At 43.1% G+C, this 20,179-nt stretch overlaps 1 protein-coding gene across 1 annotated transcript in view; it reads right to left on the bottom strand.

Annotated features, from left to right (window-relative positions):
- The window catches only part of LOC124289469 (transient receptor potential cation channel subfamily M member-like 2), a 47,846-nt gene extending 32,771 nt beyond the window's left edge, over positions 1–15,075 (bottom strand). Inside the window, exons 1-11 of the mRNA XM_046726085.1 lie at positions 14,936–15,075; positions 13,414–13,860; positions 12,068–12,674; positions 8,369–8,548; positions 6,746–6,970; positions 6,059–6,269; positions 4,880–5,093; positions 4,244–4,391; positions 2,550–2,643; positions 2,132–2,262; positions 808–999 (exon numbers count right to left, since the gene is read on the bottom strand). Of these exons, the coding sequence (XP_046582041.1) occupies positions 808–999; positions 2,132–2,262; positions 2,550–2,643; positions 4,244–4,391; positions 4,880–5,093; positions 6,059–6,269; positions 6,746–6,970; positions 8,369–8,548; positions 12,068–12,268 (1,596 nt within the window). The 5' untranslated portion in view covers positions 12,269–12,674; positions 13,414–13,860; positions 14,936–15,075. The remainder of the gene's footprint in view (positions 1–807; positions 1,000–2,131; positions 2,263–2,549; positions 2,644–4,243; positions 4,392–4,879; positions 5,094–6,058; positions 6,270–6,745; positions 6,971–8,368; positions 8,549–12,067; positions 12,675–13,413; positions 13,861–14,935) is intronic.
- Between the last annotated feature and the right edge of the window lie 5,104 nt (positions 15,076–20,179).

Here is a 20,179-nt window from a genome sequence, read left to right as displayed (position 1 = left end):
ACTTCCCCAGCACACCCTCCAGACAGACCCCAATGTCACCTTCCACAGACTTCCCCCAGCACACCCTCCAGACAGACCCCAATGTCACCCACCACAGACTTCCCCAGCACACCCTCCATTAATGTCCTCCAGACCCCCAATGTCACCCACCACAGACTTCCCCAGCACACCCTCCAGACAGACCCTCCAGACAGACCCCCAATGTCACCCTACCACAGACTTCCCCAGCACACCCTCCAGACAGACCCCAATCCAGACAGACCCGATGTCACCCACCACAGACTTCCCCAGCACACCTTCCCCCAGCACACAGACAGACCCTCCAGTCCCCAATGTCACCCACCACAGACTTCCCCAGCACACCTCCCAGACAGACCCCAATGTCACCTACCACAGACTTCCCCAGCACACCCAGACCAGACCCGATGTCACCTACCACAGACTTCCCCAGCACACCCTCCAGACAGACCCCAATGTCACCTACCACAGACTTCCCCAGCACACCCTCCAGACAGACCCCAATGTCACCTACACTTCCAGACTTCCCCAGCACACCACACCCAAGGCTCCTCAGACCCCGTCCAGACCCCAATGTCACCTACCACAGACTTCCCCAGCACACCCTCCAGACAGACCCCGATGTCACCCACCACAGACTTCCCCAGCACACCCTCCAGACAGACCCCGATGTCACCTACCACAGACTTCCCCAGCACACCGTCCAGACAGACCCCGATGTCACCTACCACAGACTTCCCCAGCACACCCTCCAGACACACCCTCCAGACAGACCCCGATGTCACCTACCACAGACTTCCCAAGCACACCCTCCAGACAGACTCCGATGAAGAACTCCTTGTCCTGGGCGTTCTCAAACAGGTTGTGTAGACGCTTGTGGTGGAGGTAGCGATGGACTCGGAACCCCTTGTTTAAAAACAGCTCCACAAAATCCTCACGCCCTGTTCGGATCAGGGCCTGGTGAAACACATGGTCCTCCACCTGTAACACCAAGAACAAAATGTGGTATTGTCCAAATGGCTCCAGAAATAATATCTCAATGGTTAGGCCAAGTTCAAATAATGAAGACACCGCCAGTGTTTGCATTTTTCTGATTAGTAAATGAGCCATTCCATTAAAGTGACAAAAGGATCCACCAGGCAATTAAATAAAGGTCAATCATTTTGACAGTGACCACAGGCAACAAATGAACAACCCTGACATTGAGATAGGCAGCGATGGAACACACTGCTTATTGTTGATGTGTACTGATGAGCATCAGTACACTGCTTCGTGACATTGGGGAGCTGCAATTTGTACAACATTCCCTGTTAGATCAGACTACTCCGACGCTAATACCTTAAAGGCATGCAATGCTCAGTGAAACGTTGAGGTGCATGCCCTGACACACATAGTTTTTACACAAAGAATGCAAAGTAAATATACAGTGTTCTAAGATCTCTAACATATGTATAAACTGTCAAGTTTGGATAAGAAAACTCAATATCTTTTATGTGCCTGCTGAATGGACTGTTTGGCATCTTAGACTCTAGTTTGATGCTGTGAAAATATCCACAAACCATTGGCAAACTATTATACCACTGTGATCAGCCCACTATTATACCACTGTGATCAGCCCACATCCTTCGGAGATTCTGGAATATGTTAGGAGCACTTAACATGATCATTATGGTGTTTTTATGATCTGTTGCATCTTGGTACAACCTGCAAATTCCCTCCCAGAATCCCAACAAGTCCCTGGGGTAAAAGCAACAACCTGAAAGATCGGAACATCACCTGTATGACAGAGATGTTTATATACAATGATACAATGATACAATGACAGATCGGAACATCACCTGTATGACAGAGATGTTTATATACAATGATACAATGACAGATCGGAACATCACCTGTAGAATCCCAATGATCCACAATGACAGATCCCCTGTATGGAGTATATACAATGATACAATGATACAATGGTATAATCAGACATCACCTGTAACAGAGATGTTTATATACAATGATACAATGATACAATGACAGATCAGAACATCACCTGTATGACAGAGATGTTTATATACAATGATACAATGGTGATACAATGACAGATCTGACATGAGTTACAAACCTTGATATTAATCCAGTTATATTTCTTGAAGATTTCAGTGTTTGCTAGATCTGGTCTGTTCCAGTCCAGTGTGAGTTGAAGGTCCCTCTGTATCTGTTCACGCCATCGGATCCCCAGTTTCCGTGTCTGAGCTGAGGGGATATAAGCACATTATACAATCAAACTGACTTTGAAATCCCAGTTTGTGTGAATGAGATGAAGGAGTGTAAGCATTATAACAATCAAACTGCCTTCGAATCCCCGGTTCCAGTGTCGGTCTTGGTGGTGGGGAGGGATATAAACATATCATACAATCACACTCCCACTGAATCCCTAGTTTCCAAGTCTGAGCTGGTGTTTAAAGGTTGTACAATCATGCTGCCATTCAATCCACAGTTTAAGTAATAAAGAGGGATAAGGATAGAACAGGATCTGAAACCTTTGAAGAGGGCCGTCAGGATGTACTTGTTCAGGTGGGTGAGATCCGACTCCTTGCTGCTGGTGTCCAGGATGGTGAGGTAGGTGAGACTGTCCTGCAACACACAGGTAACACGGTTCAGTCAGGGGAGAGGGAGGGTGAGGTAGGTGAGAATGTCCTGTAACAACAGGTAACACGGTCTCAGTCTGGGGGTCCTGGGAAAACGAGGTAGGTGAGACTGTCCTGCAAACACACAGGTAACACGGTTCAGTCAGGGGAAAGGGAGGGGAGGTAGGTGAGACTGTCCTGCAACACACAGGTAACACGGTTCAGTCAGGGGGGAAAGGGAGGGTGAGGTAGGTGAGACTGTCCTGCAACACACAGGTAACACGGTTCAGTCAGGGGAAAGGGAAGGGTGAGGTAGGTGAGACTGTCCTGCAACACACAGGTAACATGGTTCAGTCTGGGGAAAGGGTAGGAGTGAGGTGGGTGAGACTGTCCTGCAACACACAGAAGGTTCAGTCAGGAGGGAGGTAGGTGAGAGACTGTCCTGCAACACACAGGTAACACGGTTCAGTCAGGGGGAAAGGGAGGGTGAGGTAGGTGAGACTGTCCTGCAACACACAGGTAACACGGTTCAGTCAGGGGAAAGGGAGGGAGAGGAGGTAGGTGAGACTGTCCTGCAACACACAGGTAACACGGTTCAGTCAGGGGAAAAGGGAGGATGAGGTAGGTGAGACTGTCCTGCAACACACAGGTAACACGGTTCAGTCTGTGGCAAACACAGGTAGGGTGAGGGGAGGTGAGGTAGACTGTCCTGCAACACACAGGTAACACGGTTCAGTCTGGGGAAAGGGAGGGTGAGGTAGGTGAGACTGTCCTGCAACACACAGGTAACACGGTTCAGTCTGGGGAAAGGGAGGGTGAGGTAGGTGAGACTGTCCTGCAACACACAGGTAACACGGTTCAGTCAGGGGAAAGGGAGGGAGGAGGTAGGTGAGACTGTCCTGCAACACACAGGTAACATGGTTCAGTCTGGGGAAAGGGAGGGTGAGGGTAGGTGAGACTGTCCTGCAACACACAGGTAACATGGTTCATGGTTCAGTCTGGTGAAAGGGGGGGGAGGGAGGAGGTAGGTGAGACTGTCCTGCAACACACAGGTAACACGTAAACACACAGGTTCAGTCAAGGGGGGAAAGGGAGGGAGGAGGTAGGTGAGACTGTCCTGCAACACACAGGTAACACGGTTCAGTCAGGGAAAGGGAGGGAGGAGGTAGGTGAGACTATCCTGCAACACACAGGTAACACGGGGAGGGTTCAGACTGTCAGGGGAGAGGAGAGGGAGGTGAGGTACTGTGACTCTGTCCCAACACACAGGTAACATGGTTCAGTCAGGGGAAGGAGAGGGACAGGTAGGTGAGACTGTCCTGCAACACACAGGTAACATGGTTCAGACAGGGGGCTAAGGGAGGGGTGAGGTAGGTGAGACTGTCCTGCAACACACTGGTAACACGGTTCAGACAAGGGGCTAAGGGAGGGGATGAAAATGTTCTGCTATACAAAGATCAGCGGACTAGGAAGGAATGAGGTAGGCAAGAAGGTCCTGCTGCAGACACATTACATGAATGGAGACATGAAGTGACCCAAAGTGAGTGGATTATAGAGACAGTGAGTGAGGGAGAGGGGGAGCAAACATTTGACATTCACAAACTAACCTGATGCGCCATTATTGCACATTCTAGAATCTTGTCTCGACACTCATTACGAGCTAGATCATCATCCTTGAAATCTTTAGGAAAAGCAGCCTTGACCTTCTTCATCAGTTCTGGTTTGATGTACATGTTGATGTGGTCATCATCAGATCTGTTACCATGGATACATAACGATTGAAGTCATCACACAAGCAAGTAATTAGCTACTTTCTTTCAAGGCATGTGCCAGTGCTTGAATTTTACTACCAAATATAAGTACATCACTTTTACCTCTTTCACTGCAGATAATATAATTATACGATTTATATTAATGCTCAACCACAAAGAGTATCGTCAGATAATAAGTTTTCAGACGTCACATTGTTTTAGACGTCGGGTCTTCTCGATTTATAACGAGGCGGGTAGCGTCACACAGATACTGTAAGAACTCGGATGATGGCTTTTGTTTATGATAAAGTTGTCTTTAATAACTTAGTGATGTGTTTTGCAATTTTTCATGTGATAATTGAGAATACAACAGATGTTCTTAAGCGTCTGAAAACCCATAACACAATGATATATTATTTCTGACTTTCTAAAAATCTTTCAGAACACAGTTACAATGTCTACTTCTGGTTCAGATGGTATACCCTCACTCACCTTTCCTTCATTTCCAGGTAAGCAAATGCAATCAGATCAGCTGCCAGACCAAACCCTTTCATCACAATCACAGGAATCTTTTTCTTGAGGAGGGCAAGGGTGTGGTCAATGTCTGGTGGTCCCCCCTGAATCAGGAGGCCGATCACAGGAGTGGTGGTCCCTTCTACAGTCGGCATGTGGGTCTGAACCAGGTCAACCTCGCTGTTCCCTGCAACTGTGGATAAGTACTGTTATTACCTCACAGGTCACTGAAACCAGGGGTAAGTAAAGCAGTAACCTAATGCTAGGGCTACGCTATGTTCCCGGCGGCCACGGCAGCCCTGTTTCCCCAAAATGTAATGCACCGTGGGATTTTGGCCATCAAGAAGGCCAGCATGACCTGCAGAGAGGGAATGCCAAAGAATGCAACGTGCCATATCTTGCCTACCCTGTAAACTGTCACACGCCTGGATGAGTCATGATAGAACGGGACAAATCAGCTACCAAAAAAAACCTACCTTCCGTGAGAACCTGGACAAAACGGACAGCAAGGGTGAAACATCCATGACAAAAAAACAAACAAACATGGCCGAACGTGACAAAACTTGAAAGAACCGCGAGATACCGGGAAATACACATGCCTCCTGTCCCACTACGGATCGTCTACAAGTTTTGTTATGGCTTATTACGTACTGTCATGTTTTGTTGCGTTCCCCCAGTTTTACTACGGCCTACATGGTTTCTCATTAGTACCGTGACTGCGGTGGCAAATTTTGGAACAGTTTAAAAATCTGGCACGGCATCCACAGCAGTCATGTTTGCTCATTCAGTCCTCCCACGTTGTCTCATGTCCATTCCGTTTGGTCCCCATTTCAGTGAAACGCGGCTGCCGTGGCCGCGGGGAACATAGTGTTATTGCTTTGAGTAATCCTAGCATAGCTGACACCTCTAACATCCCAAGTAATGCAATAACTTATCTTCTGTTTGATTTGGGTAGCAGCTTGTGTATTAGCTGCAGCTTTGTGTAAAACAATGCTCCTCAACAAGTCACATTCCAGACAGCGCTGCTCTGTTATTCTCAGAGAGGTGGTAATCAATATGAGTATGTGTGGTTTTAGCCAGTCCAACATGTTTAGTGGATTAGCAGTTTCTCCAATCTAGATGATCTTACTGCCCCTTTATATACACAGGTCTACCTACACAGGGTGGTCTGGCTTGATGGCATCCGACGATATCGCCGAGGACGACCGACGGGCATCTGGAAGCGCAGTTCCAGGTTGTATCTGAAGTTGATGAGTTCCTGCGACGTGACTTCCTCCCCCAGAATGAAGTGGGTGTGGTTGGGGTTCAGGTTGTACTTCCCTGACGATGGCTTGTAGCCGGAATTCTCTAGTTCTTGTGGGTCCTTGTGCTGAAGAAATACGTACAATTTTGAACTCACAAAGATTTGTAATGAGAACTATCAGCCAGAACATAAACATTTCTCACTCCTGCTACAAAGATAGGTGAGGTGAGGTGAGGTGAGGTGAGGTAAGGTGAGGTGAAATGTGGTTTAACGTCACACTTACGAATATTTGGCTCATGTGTTTAAGTGTGGCTGCTTGTACTAGCCCAGACTTAAGTTGGTTTTATAGTGCTAGATCACTGAGATACCATGCTGCAGTTAAGCATGAATACCCCACTCAGACACATTATACTGACTCCAAGCCGACCAGTTCTTGTTGTACTCATTAATGCCAAGCGCCAGGCAGGAACCAACAAGTACCATATTTTAGAGTCTTTTGGAAACACGTCCGGGGATCAAACCCACGACCTTCCGCTCTCCGGGCGGACGCTCTAATCACTAAACCATGGAGAAGGTCCACTACAAAGATAGTCCAAACGTACCTCTCCACTCAAGGCTTCAGAGTATGCGATGTGTTCCTTGTTGACAATACCCAGTACAGTCAGTTTGGTCACCTTCTCCACCATGTACACGTTCTTGACCACCTGAGTATCCATTTCCTGGCACTTCCTACGTGCCATCTCCTGGTACACAGCATTGCCGATCATCTTCGCCACACCGCGGTCAAGGCCATCGGTCAGAATCCACATCTCTGTCAAGTTTGCCGCCTGAAATATGTTGGAGACATGTAACGTTGTTATCTCTCTTTTAGTGAGTGCGTGAGTGAGTTATTATTGAACGTCACTATCTCTCTTTTAAGCAAAGATGCTTCATGTGTCCATGTGTAGATCTGAACTGTTTAATGTGAGCATGTGTAGGTCTGAACTGTTTTAAGTGACCATGTGTATGTCTGAACTGTTTAATGTGACCATGTATAGGTCTGAACTCCACCATGTCACATGTGTAGGTCTGAAATCCATGTGTAGGTCTAAACAGCTTAATGTGACATGTGTAGGTCTGAACAGCTTAATGTGACATGTGTAGGTCTGAACTCCATAAAGGTCTGAACAGCTTAATGTGACATGTGTAGGTCTGAACAGCTTAATGTGACAATGTGTAGGTCTGAAATGTGACATGTGTAGGTCTGAACAGCTTAATGTGACAATGTGTATGTCTGAACTACTTACTGTAGGTCTGAAATGCTCAATGTGACGTAGGTCTGAATGCCACCATGTGTGTAGGTCTGAACTGTTTAATGTGACGATGTGTGTAGGTCTGAACTGCTTTAATGTGACCATGTGTATGTCTGAACTCCATGTGTAGGTCCGAACTGCTTAATGTGACCATGTGTGGTCTGAATGCCACCATGACCATGTGTAGGTCTGAACTGCTTAATATGACATGTGAGGTCTGAATGCCACCATGTGACCATGTGTAGGTCTGAACTGTTTAATGTGACGATGTGTAGGTCTGAACTGCTTAATGTGACCATGTGTATGTCTGAACTCCATGTGTGGTCCGAACTGCTTAATGTGTGACCATGTGTTGGTCTGAACGCCATGACCATGTGTAGGTCTGAACAGCTTAATATGGCATGTGTATGTCTGAACTGCTCAATGTGACCATGTGCAGGTCTGAATAAATCCATATGGCCATGTGTATGTTTGAACTGCTTCAAGAGACCATGTGTAGGTCTGAACTGCTTCAAGTGACCATGTGTAGGTCCGAACTGCTTAATGTGACCATGTGTTGGTCTGAACAGCCACCATGACCATGTGTAGGTCTGAACAGCTTAATATGACGTGTATGTCTGAACTGCTTAATGTGACCATGTGTAGGTCTTAACTGCTTAATGTGGCCATGTGCAGGTCTGAACAGCTTAATGTGACAATGTGTAGGTCTGAACTGCCATGTGACCATGTGTATCTGAATGCCACCATGCTGAACTCCATGTGACCATGTGTATATTTGAACTGCTCAATGTGATGTGTAGGTCTGAACTCCCCCATATGGCCATGTGTATGTTTGAACTGCTCCATGTGACCATGTATGTATATTTCTGAGCTCCTGGATGCAACTCTGTGTATGTCTGAACACGTCTGTAAGTCTGAACACCATCAGCCTACCTGAATGAGGCCCCTCTTAAAGTTGTCCACACTTCTCTCATTCTCCCAGGCCTTGAAGTACTGCACACTGCTGATCACAGAGAGCACAATCTTGGGTGTACGACGCCGCCAGCCACCAGCGATGTAGTTTGCAACATCATCAACCGTGCTGTCTCGAGGTATACACACATAATAACGATCCTGAAATCCAAGAAAGGCTTCTACCTGACTCACTAGACTGAAGGTATGCTCAAACTCCAATTGTAATATTTTATGGAAGAGAAAAGGAACTGCTGAGAAACTATTTACCCAGACAATAGACTGATATGCACCACTGAAAGTCACTGAGTCACGATAAGTGACTTCCTGAACTAGGTTCACTTGTACATCAACCTCCTGAAATGGAGTCATAAAAGGTATGAGTGACTTCCTGAGATAGGTGAGTGAGTGAGTGAGATTAGTTTTATGCCGCTTTTAGCAATATTCCAGCAATATCACTGCGAGGGACACACAAAATGGGCTTCACACATTGTACCCATGTAGGGAATCGAACCCATGTCTTCGGCGTAATGAGCAAACGCTTTAACCACTCGGTTACCCCACCGCCCTTCCTGAGATAGGGTCAAGTGTACAAGTGATTTCAGAACATATTGTCACTTGCACAATACCTTCCTGAAATAAGGTCATTTGTACGTAAACCTCCAGAGATGGGGTCACAGGTATGAGTGACTTCCTGTAATAGGGTCAAGTGCACAAGTGAATTCAGAACAATACCTTCCTCAAATAAGGTCATTTGTATGTAAACCTCCAGAGATGGGGTCACAGGTATGAGTGACTTCCTGTAATAGGGTCAAGTGTACAAGTGAATTCAGGACAATACCTTCCTCAAATAAGGTCATTTGTATGTAAACCTCCTGAAATAGAGTCACATGTATAAGTGACTGTCTGTCAAATCTCTGAAGCCTAACATCTCTAAAACGATCATATATTAACTACATGTAATAATATTAAGTACAAGATTTAATGTTTTACAGAATTAAAAAAATATATTTGTAGAAAAATTAAAATGAAAAGGCCAAATGTACATAACATTGTCACAAATTAAGGCAAGATCAGCAAAAGCAAAGAATCAACATGACAACCTTGCTGTCACTACTGCATCACATGACCTTACTGTCACTACTGCATCACATGACAACCTTACTGTCACTACTGCATCACATGACAACCTTACTGTTGCTACTGCATCATATGACAACCTTACTGTTGCTACTGCATCATATGACAACCTTACTGTCACTACTGCATCATATGACAACCTTACTGTCACTACTGCATCATATGACAACCTTACTGTTGCTACTGCATCATATGACAACCTTACTGTCACTACTGCATCATATGACAACCTTACTGTCACTACTGCATCATATGACAACCTTACTGTCACTACTGCATCATATGACAACCTTACTGTCACTACTGCATCATATGACAACCTTGCTGTTGCTGTTGCTACTGCATCACTGCATCATATGCATCATAACCTTACTGTTGCTACTGCATCATATGACAACCTTACTGTTGCTACTGCATCACATGACAACCTTACTGTTGCTACTGCATCATATGACAACCTTACTGTTGCTACTGCATCATATGACAACCTTACTGTCACTACTGCATCATATGACAACCTTACTGTCTGCATCACTACTGCATCACTATGACAACCTTACTGTCACTACTGCATCATCATGACAACCTTACTGTTGCTACTGCATCATCATGACAACCTTACTGTCACTACTGCATCATATGACAACCTTGCTACCTTACTGTATGACAACCTTACTACACTACTGCTCATATGACAACCTTACTGTCACTACTGCATCATATGACAACCTTACTCATTGACTACTGCATCATATGACAACCTTACTGTTGCTACTGCATCATATGACAACCTTACTGTTGACAACCTTACTGTTGCTACTGCATCATGATGACAACCTTACTGTTGCTACTGCATCATATGACAACCTTACTGTTGCTACTGCATCATATGACAACCTTACTCACATGACAACCTTGCTACTGCATCATATGACAACCTTACTGTTGCTACTGCATCATATGACAACCTTACTGTTGCTACTGCATCATATGACAACCTTACTGTTGCTACTGCATCATATGACAACCTTACTGTCATGCTACTGCATCATATGACAACCTTACTGTTGCTACTGCATCATATGACAACCTTACTGTTGCTACTGCATCATGACAACAACCATCATATACTGTTGCTACTGCATCATCATGACAACCTTACTGTTGCTACTGCATCATATGACAACCTTACTGTTGCTACTGCATCATATGACAACCTTTACTGTCACTACTGCATCATGGGCGACAACCTTACTCATATGACAACCTTACTGTTGCTACTGCATCATGACAACAACCTTACTGTTGCTACTGCATCTGCATCATATGACATGACAACCTTACTATCACTACTGCATCATATGACAACCTTTACTGTCACTACTGCATCATATGACAACCTTACTGTCACTACTGCATCATATGACTTACTCACTACTGCATCATATGACAACCTTACTGCTACTGCACTACTGCATCACATGACAACCAACCTTACTGTTGCTACTGCATCATATGACAACCTTTACTGTCATCACTACTGCATCATATGACAACCAACCTTACTGTCACTACTGCATCATATGACAACCTTACTGTCACTACTGCATCATATGACAACCTTTACTGTCACTACTGTTGCTACTGCATCATATGACAACCATTACTTACTGTTGCTACTGCATCATATGACAACCTTACTGTCTGTTGCTACTGCATCATATGACAACCTTACTGTTGCTACTGCATCATATGACAACCTTACTGTTGCTACTGCATCATATGACAACCTTACTGTTGCTACTGCATCATATGACAACCTTACTGTTGCTACTGCATCATATGACAACCTTACTGTTGCTACTGCATCACATGACAACCTTACTGTCACTACTGCATCATATGACAACCTTACTGTCACTACTGCATCATATGACAACCTTACTGTCACTACTGCATCATATGACAACCTTACTGTTGCTACTGCATCATCATGACAACCTTACTGTCATATGACTACTGCATCACATGACAACCTTTACTGTCACTACTGCATCATATGACAACCTTTACTGTTGCACTACTGCATCACTATGACAACCTTACTGTTGCTACTGCATCATATGACAACCTTTACTGTCATATGCAACCTTTACTGCATCATCATGACAACCTTACTGTTGCTACTGCATCATATGACAACCTTACTGTTGCTACTGCATCACATGACAACCTTACTGTCACTACTGCATCATATGACAACCTTACTGCATCATATGACAATCTACTGCATCATCATGACAACCTTTGTTGCTACTGTTGCTTACTGCATCATATGACAACCTTACTGTTGCTACTGCATCATATGACAACCTTACTGTTGCTACTGCATCATATGACAACCTTACTGTTGCTACTGCATCACATGACAACCTTACTGTTGCTACTGCATCATATGTCAATCTTACTGTTGCTACTGCATCATATGACAACCTTACTGTTGCTTCTGCATCATATGACAACCTTGCTGCATATACTGACCATCTGGTTGAAGACAGAGTCTCCGTCCTGCACGAAGTGTATGATTCCTCCAGGGAAGTTCGGAATGTAGGCCATGTCTGAAGACTCTCGACTGAAGGCGGAGGCATTGCTGGTGACCGTTGCATACATAGGATTCAAGCCATGATAAAATGTATCATTATGATCCTCAGTGTCCAAGCTAGTCCATCCAACTCTGGACATGGGTGTATAATTTGTTTCTCCATCTTCCTTCACAGCTGACAAAGATTCACTTATAGTTTTGTCCCGACCTCGGGATGACCTTGAATCAGCTATACTTTTTCTATGTTCCTCATCCGAGACATGTGACAGTTCTGCTCGTTTTCCGCTGGACAGTTGCACGAGAAGTGGCTGATGGCCATCTGCTGGCGGAGTCGGTGCATCACTCACGGCTTCTCTGGAAGATGTTGGTGACACACCGGAGGAACGAGTGGCCTGCTGATGTTGGGTGTCAGTTTGGAGTGTCCCCCAAGTCTGTAGGAGCCGCTGGACCCAACAGAGCCGCTCCTCAAGCTAAGCTGAGGAGACTGATGGATGGAGGTGGGCCGGGAGTAGAGATCAGAATCATCCCCTCGAGGAGAACCACTCACTGCAACAGTTACAGGATCAGAGAAGTAGAATCCAGGGGAATGCTAGGCTAAGACAAAAATAACTAGGACAGAAACAGTCTACATGAACCACCATGTTCCTAAACCAGTGAAACACACCAACTTGATATCTGCCACTACAGCCATAGGTGAGATCATTTCATTATCTGGGTTTCAGGATGTTCTTGCTTGAAAGGTTAAGAGAGAGTGAGTGAGTGAGTTGAGTTTTACGCTGCTTTTAGCAATATTTCAGCAATACTATGGCAGGTACACCAGAAAAGGGCTTCACACATTGATAAAGGTTAAAAAGCAATGAGGAAAACACTAACATTTTAAGCTTGAAAAATAGACACTAATTTTTCAACCCTTTGTTTTAGAAGACAGTTTCAAATTATGGAAGGATCAAAACATTAAATCATTTAAATGTGCAGAGGGCTAAAGATATTTAGCTTAAATCTTTGGAATTTGAATGTGCCAAGTGAAAGAAAAGTCAACAAAATATCTAACCAAGTGAGCTATAGCTGTGGAATGTATCACTTGCAACAATACCTGTCAGTTAAGGTGAAATCTTTATTATTTAGTTTATCATATTCATAGTTTGTTTTCCAGATTTGTTTGTACATGCCCATAGTGACTAATTCGAATACATTTACACAATAATCTCTCATTCTATATGCAGAGTTGTATTTTCTTGAAGACATACCTAACGATCTTGACACGTTCATGTAAGTCATTACTCACCTGGAGTTATGCGGTCACTATGCTGGGGCATCTGGGAAACAGCTGACTGCCTGGAACTGGGCGATACCGGAACAAACCCGCCAGATGGACCAATCTGGTGTGGCGAAAAGAATAACTGAGACAGCTCTGAAGTTGGTCGAGATGCAGGTGACCTGCGCCCACAAACATCATCCTTGCCAGACGACATGCTTGTAACACCTTCTGAAGCTTCACTAGTACCGCTGAACTGAGACAACTGCCTCATCGGTCCAGATCCAAACACAGACTCGTCCCTGACTTGGCCAAGAAAGAACCCGTCCTCAGGATCCGTTGACCCTGATGAAGGTGCAGGTGCTTGTGAGGAGACATCTTGTCCAACAGGTAGAACTGCTGGGGTGGCCCTGGAGCCTGGTCCAGCCTTGTCTGGGGTGTCTCCCTTGTTACTCATGACTGATGTCAAAGATGTATCTGAATCAAAAGTACACATGCTTTAGATGTCACGAGTACTTCTATTACCATTAAACCTGGTGCTGCAACATGTGTCACACAGACTTATTTGTCACCTTTACGGTAAAAACGTAATGAATATTATCATGGTAATATATTGTAAAGAATATTCTTGAACACATACACCACACATAATTTTATACCATGCAATATCACTTATTCAGAGCTGGAATATAGTTTGTGGATGTTAACAAATACTGTCAGGATGACTTAAAACGTTACTCATATGTGTTACAGCTGTTATTTCCAATTTCAGATACCAGTTGCAAAAGCTTCTGGAACTATATAAACACAACAAACATTTTTAATGACACCACTTATATATTTGATGTGCATTACAAGATGAAGAAATGTGCATCTTCACGCACAAAATGCAAAGAATGGATGAAAACAGAATACGTTGCATCCTGAAGGATGCACAATAATTATCATTTTACCAAAATCTTAAGAACTAAAAAAAGCTCTTTAATTAAAGTAATTATGAAATAGTACATTACAGGAACCCACATCTTTTCATTGCTTACACTAATACAGGTCCCTCTTATTTGATGTAAGCATAGTAAGGATTCTTGAAATGAATTATTGGGAGTCCTCTGGACCTTTAGTTTTGTAGGTCATGGGAAAACCCAGATCTTGATAAATATTACACTTAAAGAAAAGTGGTGGTTATAGATAACTGGAAATATACATACATTACAAAATTAGCAGTCGTTATAGTTGTGATCACTGGAGATATTCTGATAAGTAACTGAATAAAAATAGATCCATCGCTCCCGCTACCACAATTAGCAACGCCTGACCGAGCAACGGTCAGTCCATCAGCTGGTGAGCGGTGCAGGGCAAGTATACCATCTGTCACATATCACGTTGCTGTATCACATCAGTGGGGATTCTCGGGGAGAGAATCATGAGTGATTTATCAGATCGAACTGCTCACGTCAGACCTATAAATTACCACAGAACTTGTCATTGCCGGTTCCATAATTTGACATATGTACAGTTTTACATTACGGGTCATTTTCCACAAAGAGCTTACCTTTAACATATTTCCAGTATTTGAATTACATTCACCACTGAGAGCACCCGCGTCAAACCGAACGGAACGGCATAGAACCAGCCCGACACAGTCATCAAACAAAAGGCTTGTGACCAGTGACAGGAAGCTCTCGCCGCGTGTTGGCGGCCATGCTTGTTTATGTTATGTCCGAAAGTGGTGTTGGGAGTTGTGTTGCTGTAAGGAGCTTGACAGTCACATGACAATAATAAATACGGCGGTTCAGACAAATCAGGGAATGAACTAAAAAAAAAATCAATTAATATTACTATTGATGCGCACCCTGTTCTCCTACATTAGTCAGGATGATTTCAATTGTGACACTGAGTTGAGAGGACGTATCAGAAAACTAAATGAGTCAGTTGTGCAAAAAATCCGAAATTATGTGTGGGCGGGGCGTTACATTTGACTCCACCCCCGCACATATTTTCGGATCTCTGATGACGTTTTCAGTTGTTTTTACCAAGTCAGTTCCGCCAATCAGCGGATGTATAAAGTTCAGACATGGTACCAGACAGGGTGTGAACTGCAAGAATACGTGTGAACAAATTTGTCAAACCTTTATATGTTTAGCAGGAGGGTGAAATTCTGCACAAAATATATGAGCGAAGTAGGGGATCTGTACAATCAGGTATGTCTGTGAATGTGGGTCTTTTTCTGTAAACATTTTAAAATACTTCCTGCATGATATTTAGATCTATAACTACTACTAATTATTACAAAATGAAATAATATTTCCTTTAATGAATAAAATGGCTTGTTGAAAAAAAACAACTAAAGAATTTCATAGTAAACCAGTAATGGAAATTTCCTTCAGTTCAAGATTATTTCAGTGTTGTTGTCAATGATTTTAAATCTGTGACTATTGATATTTTCCCTTTGTGGAATCTGGCAAAATCTTAAAGCATCATTCATCACCACTTCATCTTTATTCCAGATTTGGTCAAGATCGAATGTGTGAAGCAGTTGTCACAGGCCATTTTTAAGTAAAAGTGAGTGAGTGAGTGAGTTATTATTTAACGTCACATCGGCAATATTTCAGCCATATCGTGACGAGAACACTTGACATTGAAATAGAATATATATAGAGCTTATAAAACCTGCCGACAAAGGACAGTAAAGCAACTAGAGTATCACAGATATACATGTAAAACTAGTAATTGAATCTAAAACATTTAAGTAAAAGAAACAAGAACCTACATAGTAAAAATCATTTCACACTCAACATCTAGAGTGTCTTTGTCAAAATAACCAGTTTGGTACAACCTTAATTTGTCAGTATGAACATTGAATTCCAAGGACTAATTCCACTGTTGCCATGGCATGTATATGTTCAGAATCCCTTAATTGCCTATATTTATAACATGCTTATCCCATTCATTAATGCTCATTGTAAACTGTCAGCCATCCTTAAAGGCACAATGTCACGCCACACTTCTCTAAAATACATAATGCATTTCTCTCATTTACTACTAACTATGGGGAAGCTCCCATATAATTTATTCCAAACAAAATTGTGTTTTAGATTACAATATTAATTTAAAATGTTCAACAATTAATGCAACATTGCATGAAATTAACTCTTTGCCCTCTACCGGAACATTATTAAAAACCCATAGAGTTATGTCCCTTGGGCTCTTTCACGACATCCTATGCACAACATGTGATTGAAACCAGTTTGGCAAACACCAACAACACCCTGTGTAATAGTTTTCGATGTACGAGTGTTTACATTCCATATATGGCAAATCTTTTGGAAGCTTTCAATTTCAATTATCGATTTCAGGCAAGTCATGCAATAATTAAGTCTTTTATTGCATCAAGAGGGAAGCTAAAGTGAGCCACTTCTTCCTCATTACTGTGTCACTCTTCCTCATCACTGGTGTTATGTCAGATGACCTTGGGTACACAAGTCTTCAAAGCATTTGAATGGCATTTAGATTTGATAAACATAACAGGAAAATTTATATATGTCTTCTTTTCATTGTAACAACACACATATTTTGAATTTATTCTTACTTCATCATTTAAAGAAAACCAGGAAGCAGAGAGCTTATATGTACATACACGGGGCCCAGGTGGGAAAGCTGGCTAAAGCGCCCAGGCTAGTGATCCAGCCGCAGGTTGAGGTGTCGGGATCGAACCCACCTGTGACCAGGTGTAAAACCTTGAGTCAACTTTGTGTGCAGACTCTTTCAGTGTTGTCACAACCCCTAGTGTACAGTACACAACCCTGTGTACTTTAAAAGAACCCACGAATCTGTTGGTATATGACCAGATGGTGGCCACATGAATACGCGTGCAAACACCTGGTTGCGGTACAGCAACATGCAGTAAACTTGGACAAAGTACTGTGACTATGTGTCCCTGTCCACCCTGCTGTGAATGGGTACCTCGTAAGGGATGAGAAGCCGCAATAACTTCCTCGTGTGCCTTGTGGCTGCTAGAGTTGTATGATCCCCGGGGAGTTGAGATTGATAATAAACAATGCCGTTGAGATTGACATCCAATGATCGAGGGAAAAAAAATACCAGCTATACAAATATCCTATAATAAAAAAAAAAATAACATACAAAGAAACAAAAGTAATAAGATAACAATGGTGGACACTTAACAGATGCAAGTAGTGTATTGGTGCTGACTGTCAATAGGACTGACTGACTGACTGAGTTTGGTTTTACGCCGGCTTTTAGCAATATTCCAGCAATATCACGGCAGGGGACACCAGAAATGGGCTTCACACATTGTACCCATGTAGGGATTCGAACCCGGGTCTTCGACGTGACGAGCCAACGCTTTAACCACTAGGCTACCCCCCGCCCCCTGTCAATAGGAACAGATTAGTACTGATAGATCATAACACTGATTGGAAAGGTGGTCATAACACTGATGGTGATGAAGGACAGCTGGATGGCCAGTGGTGCAGATAATGGCACAGATAATTCAATCAATAACTTCTGGCGCTAGACAGATATGTTCTCTGGGCACGCTTCATGGCTGTTTGGAATTTCCTGATGTCTGTGACCTCTTGTAGATTCCTTTCATGCCACTTGTTGGTAGTGGTGGCCAGACTTCGGTAGCTAGCTTCCTTGAAGCTGTATTTTAAGTCAGATAATGCGTGACTGTATATCTTATTAGTTGTAACAATTGTCCAGCTACTGTATCATCTGACACTGCTCAAGAGCACTAGTTTCACGTCTTGACACTAAATGGATTACAGTATTGCGTTGAGTGAGTTTAGTTTTACGCCGCTTTTAGCAATATTCCAGCAATATCATGGCAGGGACAAAAGAAATGGGCTTCACACATTGTACCCATGTGGGGTATCGAACCCTGTTCTTCGCGTGATGAGCGAATGCTTTAACCACAAGGCGACCCCACTGCTCCAGTATTGCGTTGAAAACAGGTGACTTGAGAACTGAAACATGTGAAATATTCCCAGGATGATAAACATGCAAGAACATATCAGATGTTTTTACTCAACTTTAGTTAAATGTTTGTGGTGGTAACATCATCCAATTATTTAGTGATGTCAACTTTAATTAATGAATTCAAAGTATTGTCCTTTTTTATTTTTTAATAATATAATAGTTGGTAGGTTAAATAAACATATATAATAAAGTTCTTGCCATGTTCAATTACCTAGGATTTTCTTTAAGACAGATGCTTGGAGAATATACTCAACTTTGGTTTGTAAACCAATAACCACATTATCAACTGTGCACTTTTAAAAAAACATCCTTTTGGCTGGTGATCAATGATTCAACACTTTAAGTTTTCATCATATGGTTACAATGACTGATGATCATTGTGATACTTCGTGATTTTGCTTCAAGTGGCAAGGACTGTACTTGTAATGAAGGCTTGTTGTTACAATGCTACTGTGTCTCTCCATGCTGGGGCGGTTGGGTAGCCTAGCGGTTAAAGCGTTCGCTCGTCACGCCGAAGACCCGGGTTTGATTCCCCACATGGGCACAATGTGTGAACCCATTTCTGGTGTCCCCAGCCGTTATATTGCTGGAATATTGCTAAAACCAATCTCAGTCAGTCTCTCTCCACTAAAAAACACTAATGTTCCTGTTTCTGAGTCCTAGAAGTCAGTCACATTCCTGTAAGTCTTCAGATTGATAGAAAACCAATTTGGTAGGGAGACGTCGACCTTTCACGATCCAGCAGGTTTCTGTATAAATAGTACCCCGGGTCCTCAGCTCCTACCTGTCTCATCCAGAGATTCCTGGTAACAGTAGACCTGTGAAGTAGAATATTGATCTTCAGTAACCCATGCTTGTCATAAGAGGCGACTAACGGGATTGGGTGGTCAGGCTCGCTGACTTGGTTGACACGTCATCAGTTCCCAATTGTGCAGATCGATGCTCATGCCGTTGATCACTGGATTATCTGGTCCAGACTCGATTATTTACAGACCGCTGCCATATAGCTGGAATATTGCTGAGTGCGGCATAAAACTAAACTCACTCACTCACCCTGATAACAGTAGGTCCTCATTTGTTCATGCTTGTTCCAGTTAAGGAGTTGACCGAGGATCAAGTGGTTGTAATGTGTGACACAGGCAGACTGTGTTTCTTATGGTATAGATGGTTGCTGGTGCTATCAGCCACTGTTGTGGGCTCGGAATAAATTATTTTCATTGTATTCTGATATAGCTGTGATTAAACACTCTTCCCTAATGTTCCATTCACATCCTGCATCATGTGTTTTGGCCATCACTCTGGAAGGCTGCAGTTTATAAGATATGCCTTTCCCCAATCTAAAGACAATTCTACGATATCTATGCATGTCACTTTTGAAGATATTAATCTACATACATGTCCAGATGAATAAATGCTCATAAATGCGAGAAGGTAAAGGGTAGGGTGTTTTGTGAGCTCATATTTCATAATAATTAATCTCGGATTGGTTGTTCTCCAAAAACGTATACCAGCATTTTGAACCTGATTATATCATGACATTCTAACACATTGTGGCAAAAAATGATATATAAATAAATTGAATTATATTTCTTATCGTGAAAGCTAGAATGCACCAGTTTGCAACATACTTTCAGATGCAAATAATGTAGTGTACTTAGTGAAGCAGTATGACTTTATGCTAGTATTAACCACAATATCATGGTGTAACGTGCTGGAGGCAAGAACAGGGTTCACTCATTCTACCCACATGGCTAATCGAACCCGGGCTCGGTGAGATAAGTGGAAACCTACAGCA

Source organism: Haliotis rubra, unplaced genomic scaffold, assembly GCF_003918875.1.
Source record: "Haliotis rubra isolate DU_JTF1 unplaced genomic scaffold, ASM391887v1 Scf442, whole genome shotgun sequence".
Classification (NCBI taxonomy): Eukaryota; Metazoa; Mollusca; class Gastropoda; order Lepetellida; family Haliotidae; genus Haliotis; species Haliotis rubra.
The sequence above is the reverse complement of the archived record's forward strand: the minus strand, read 5'-3'. Positions and strand labels throughout refer to the sequence as shown.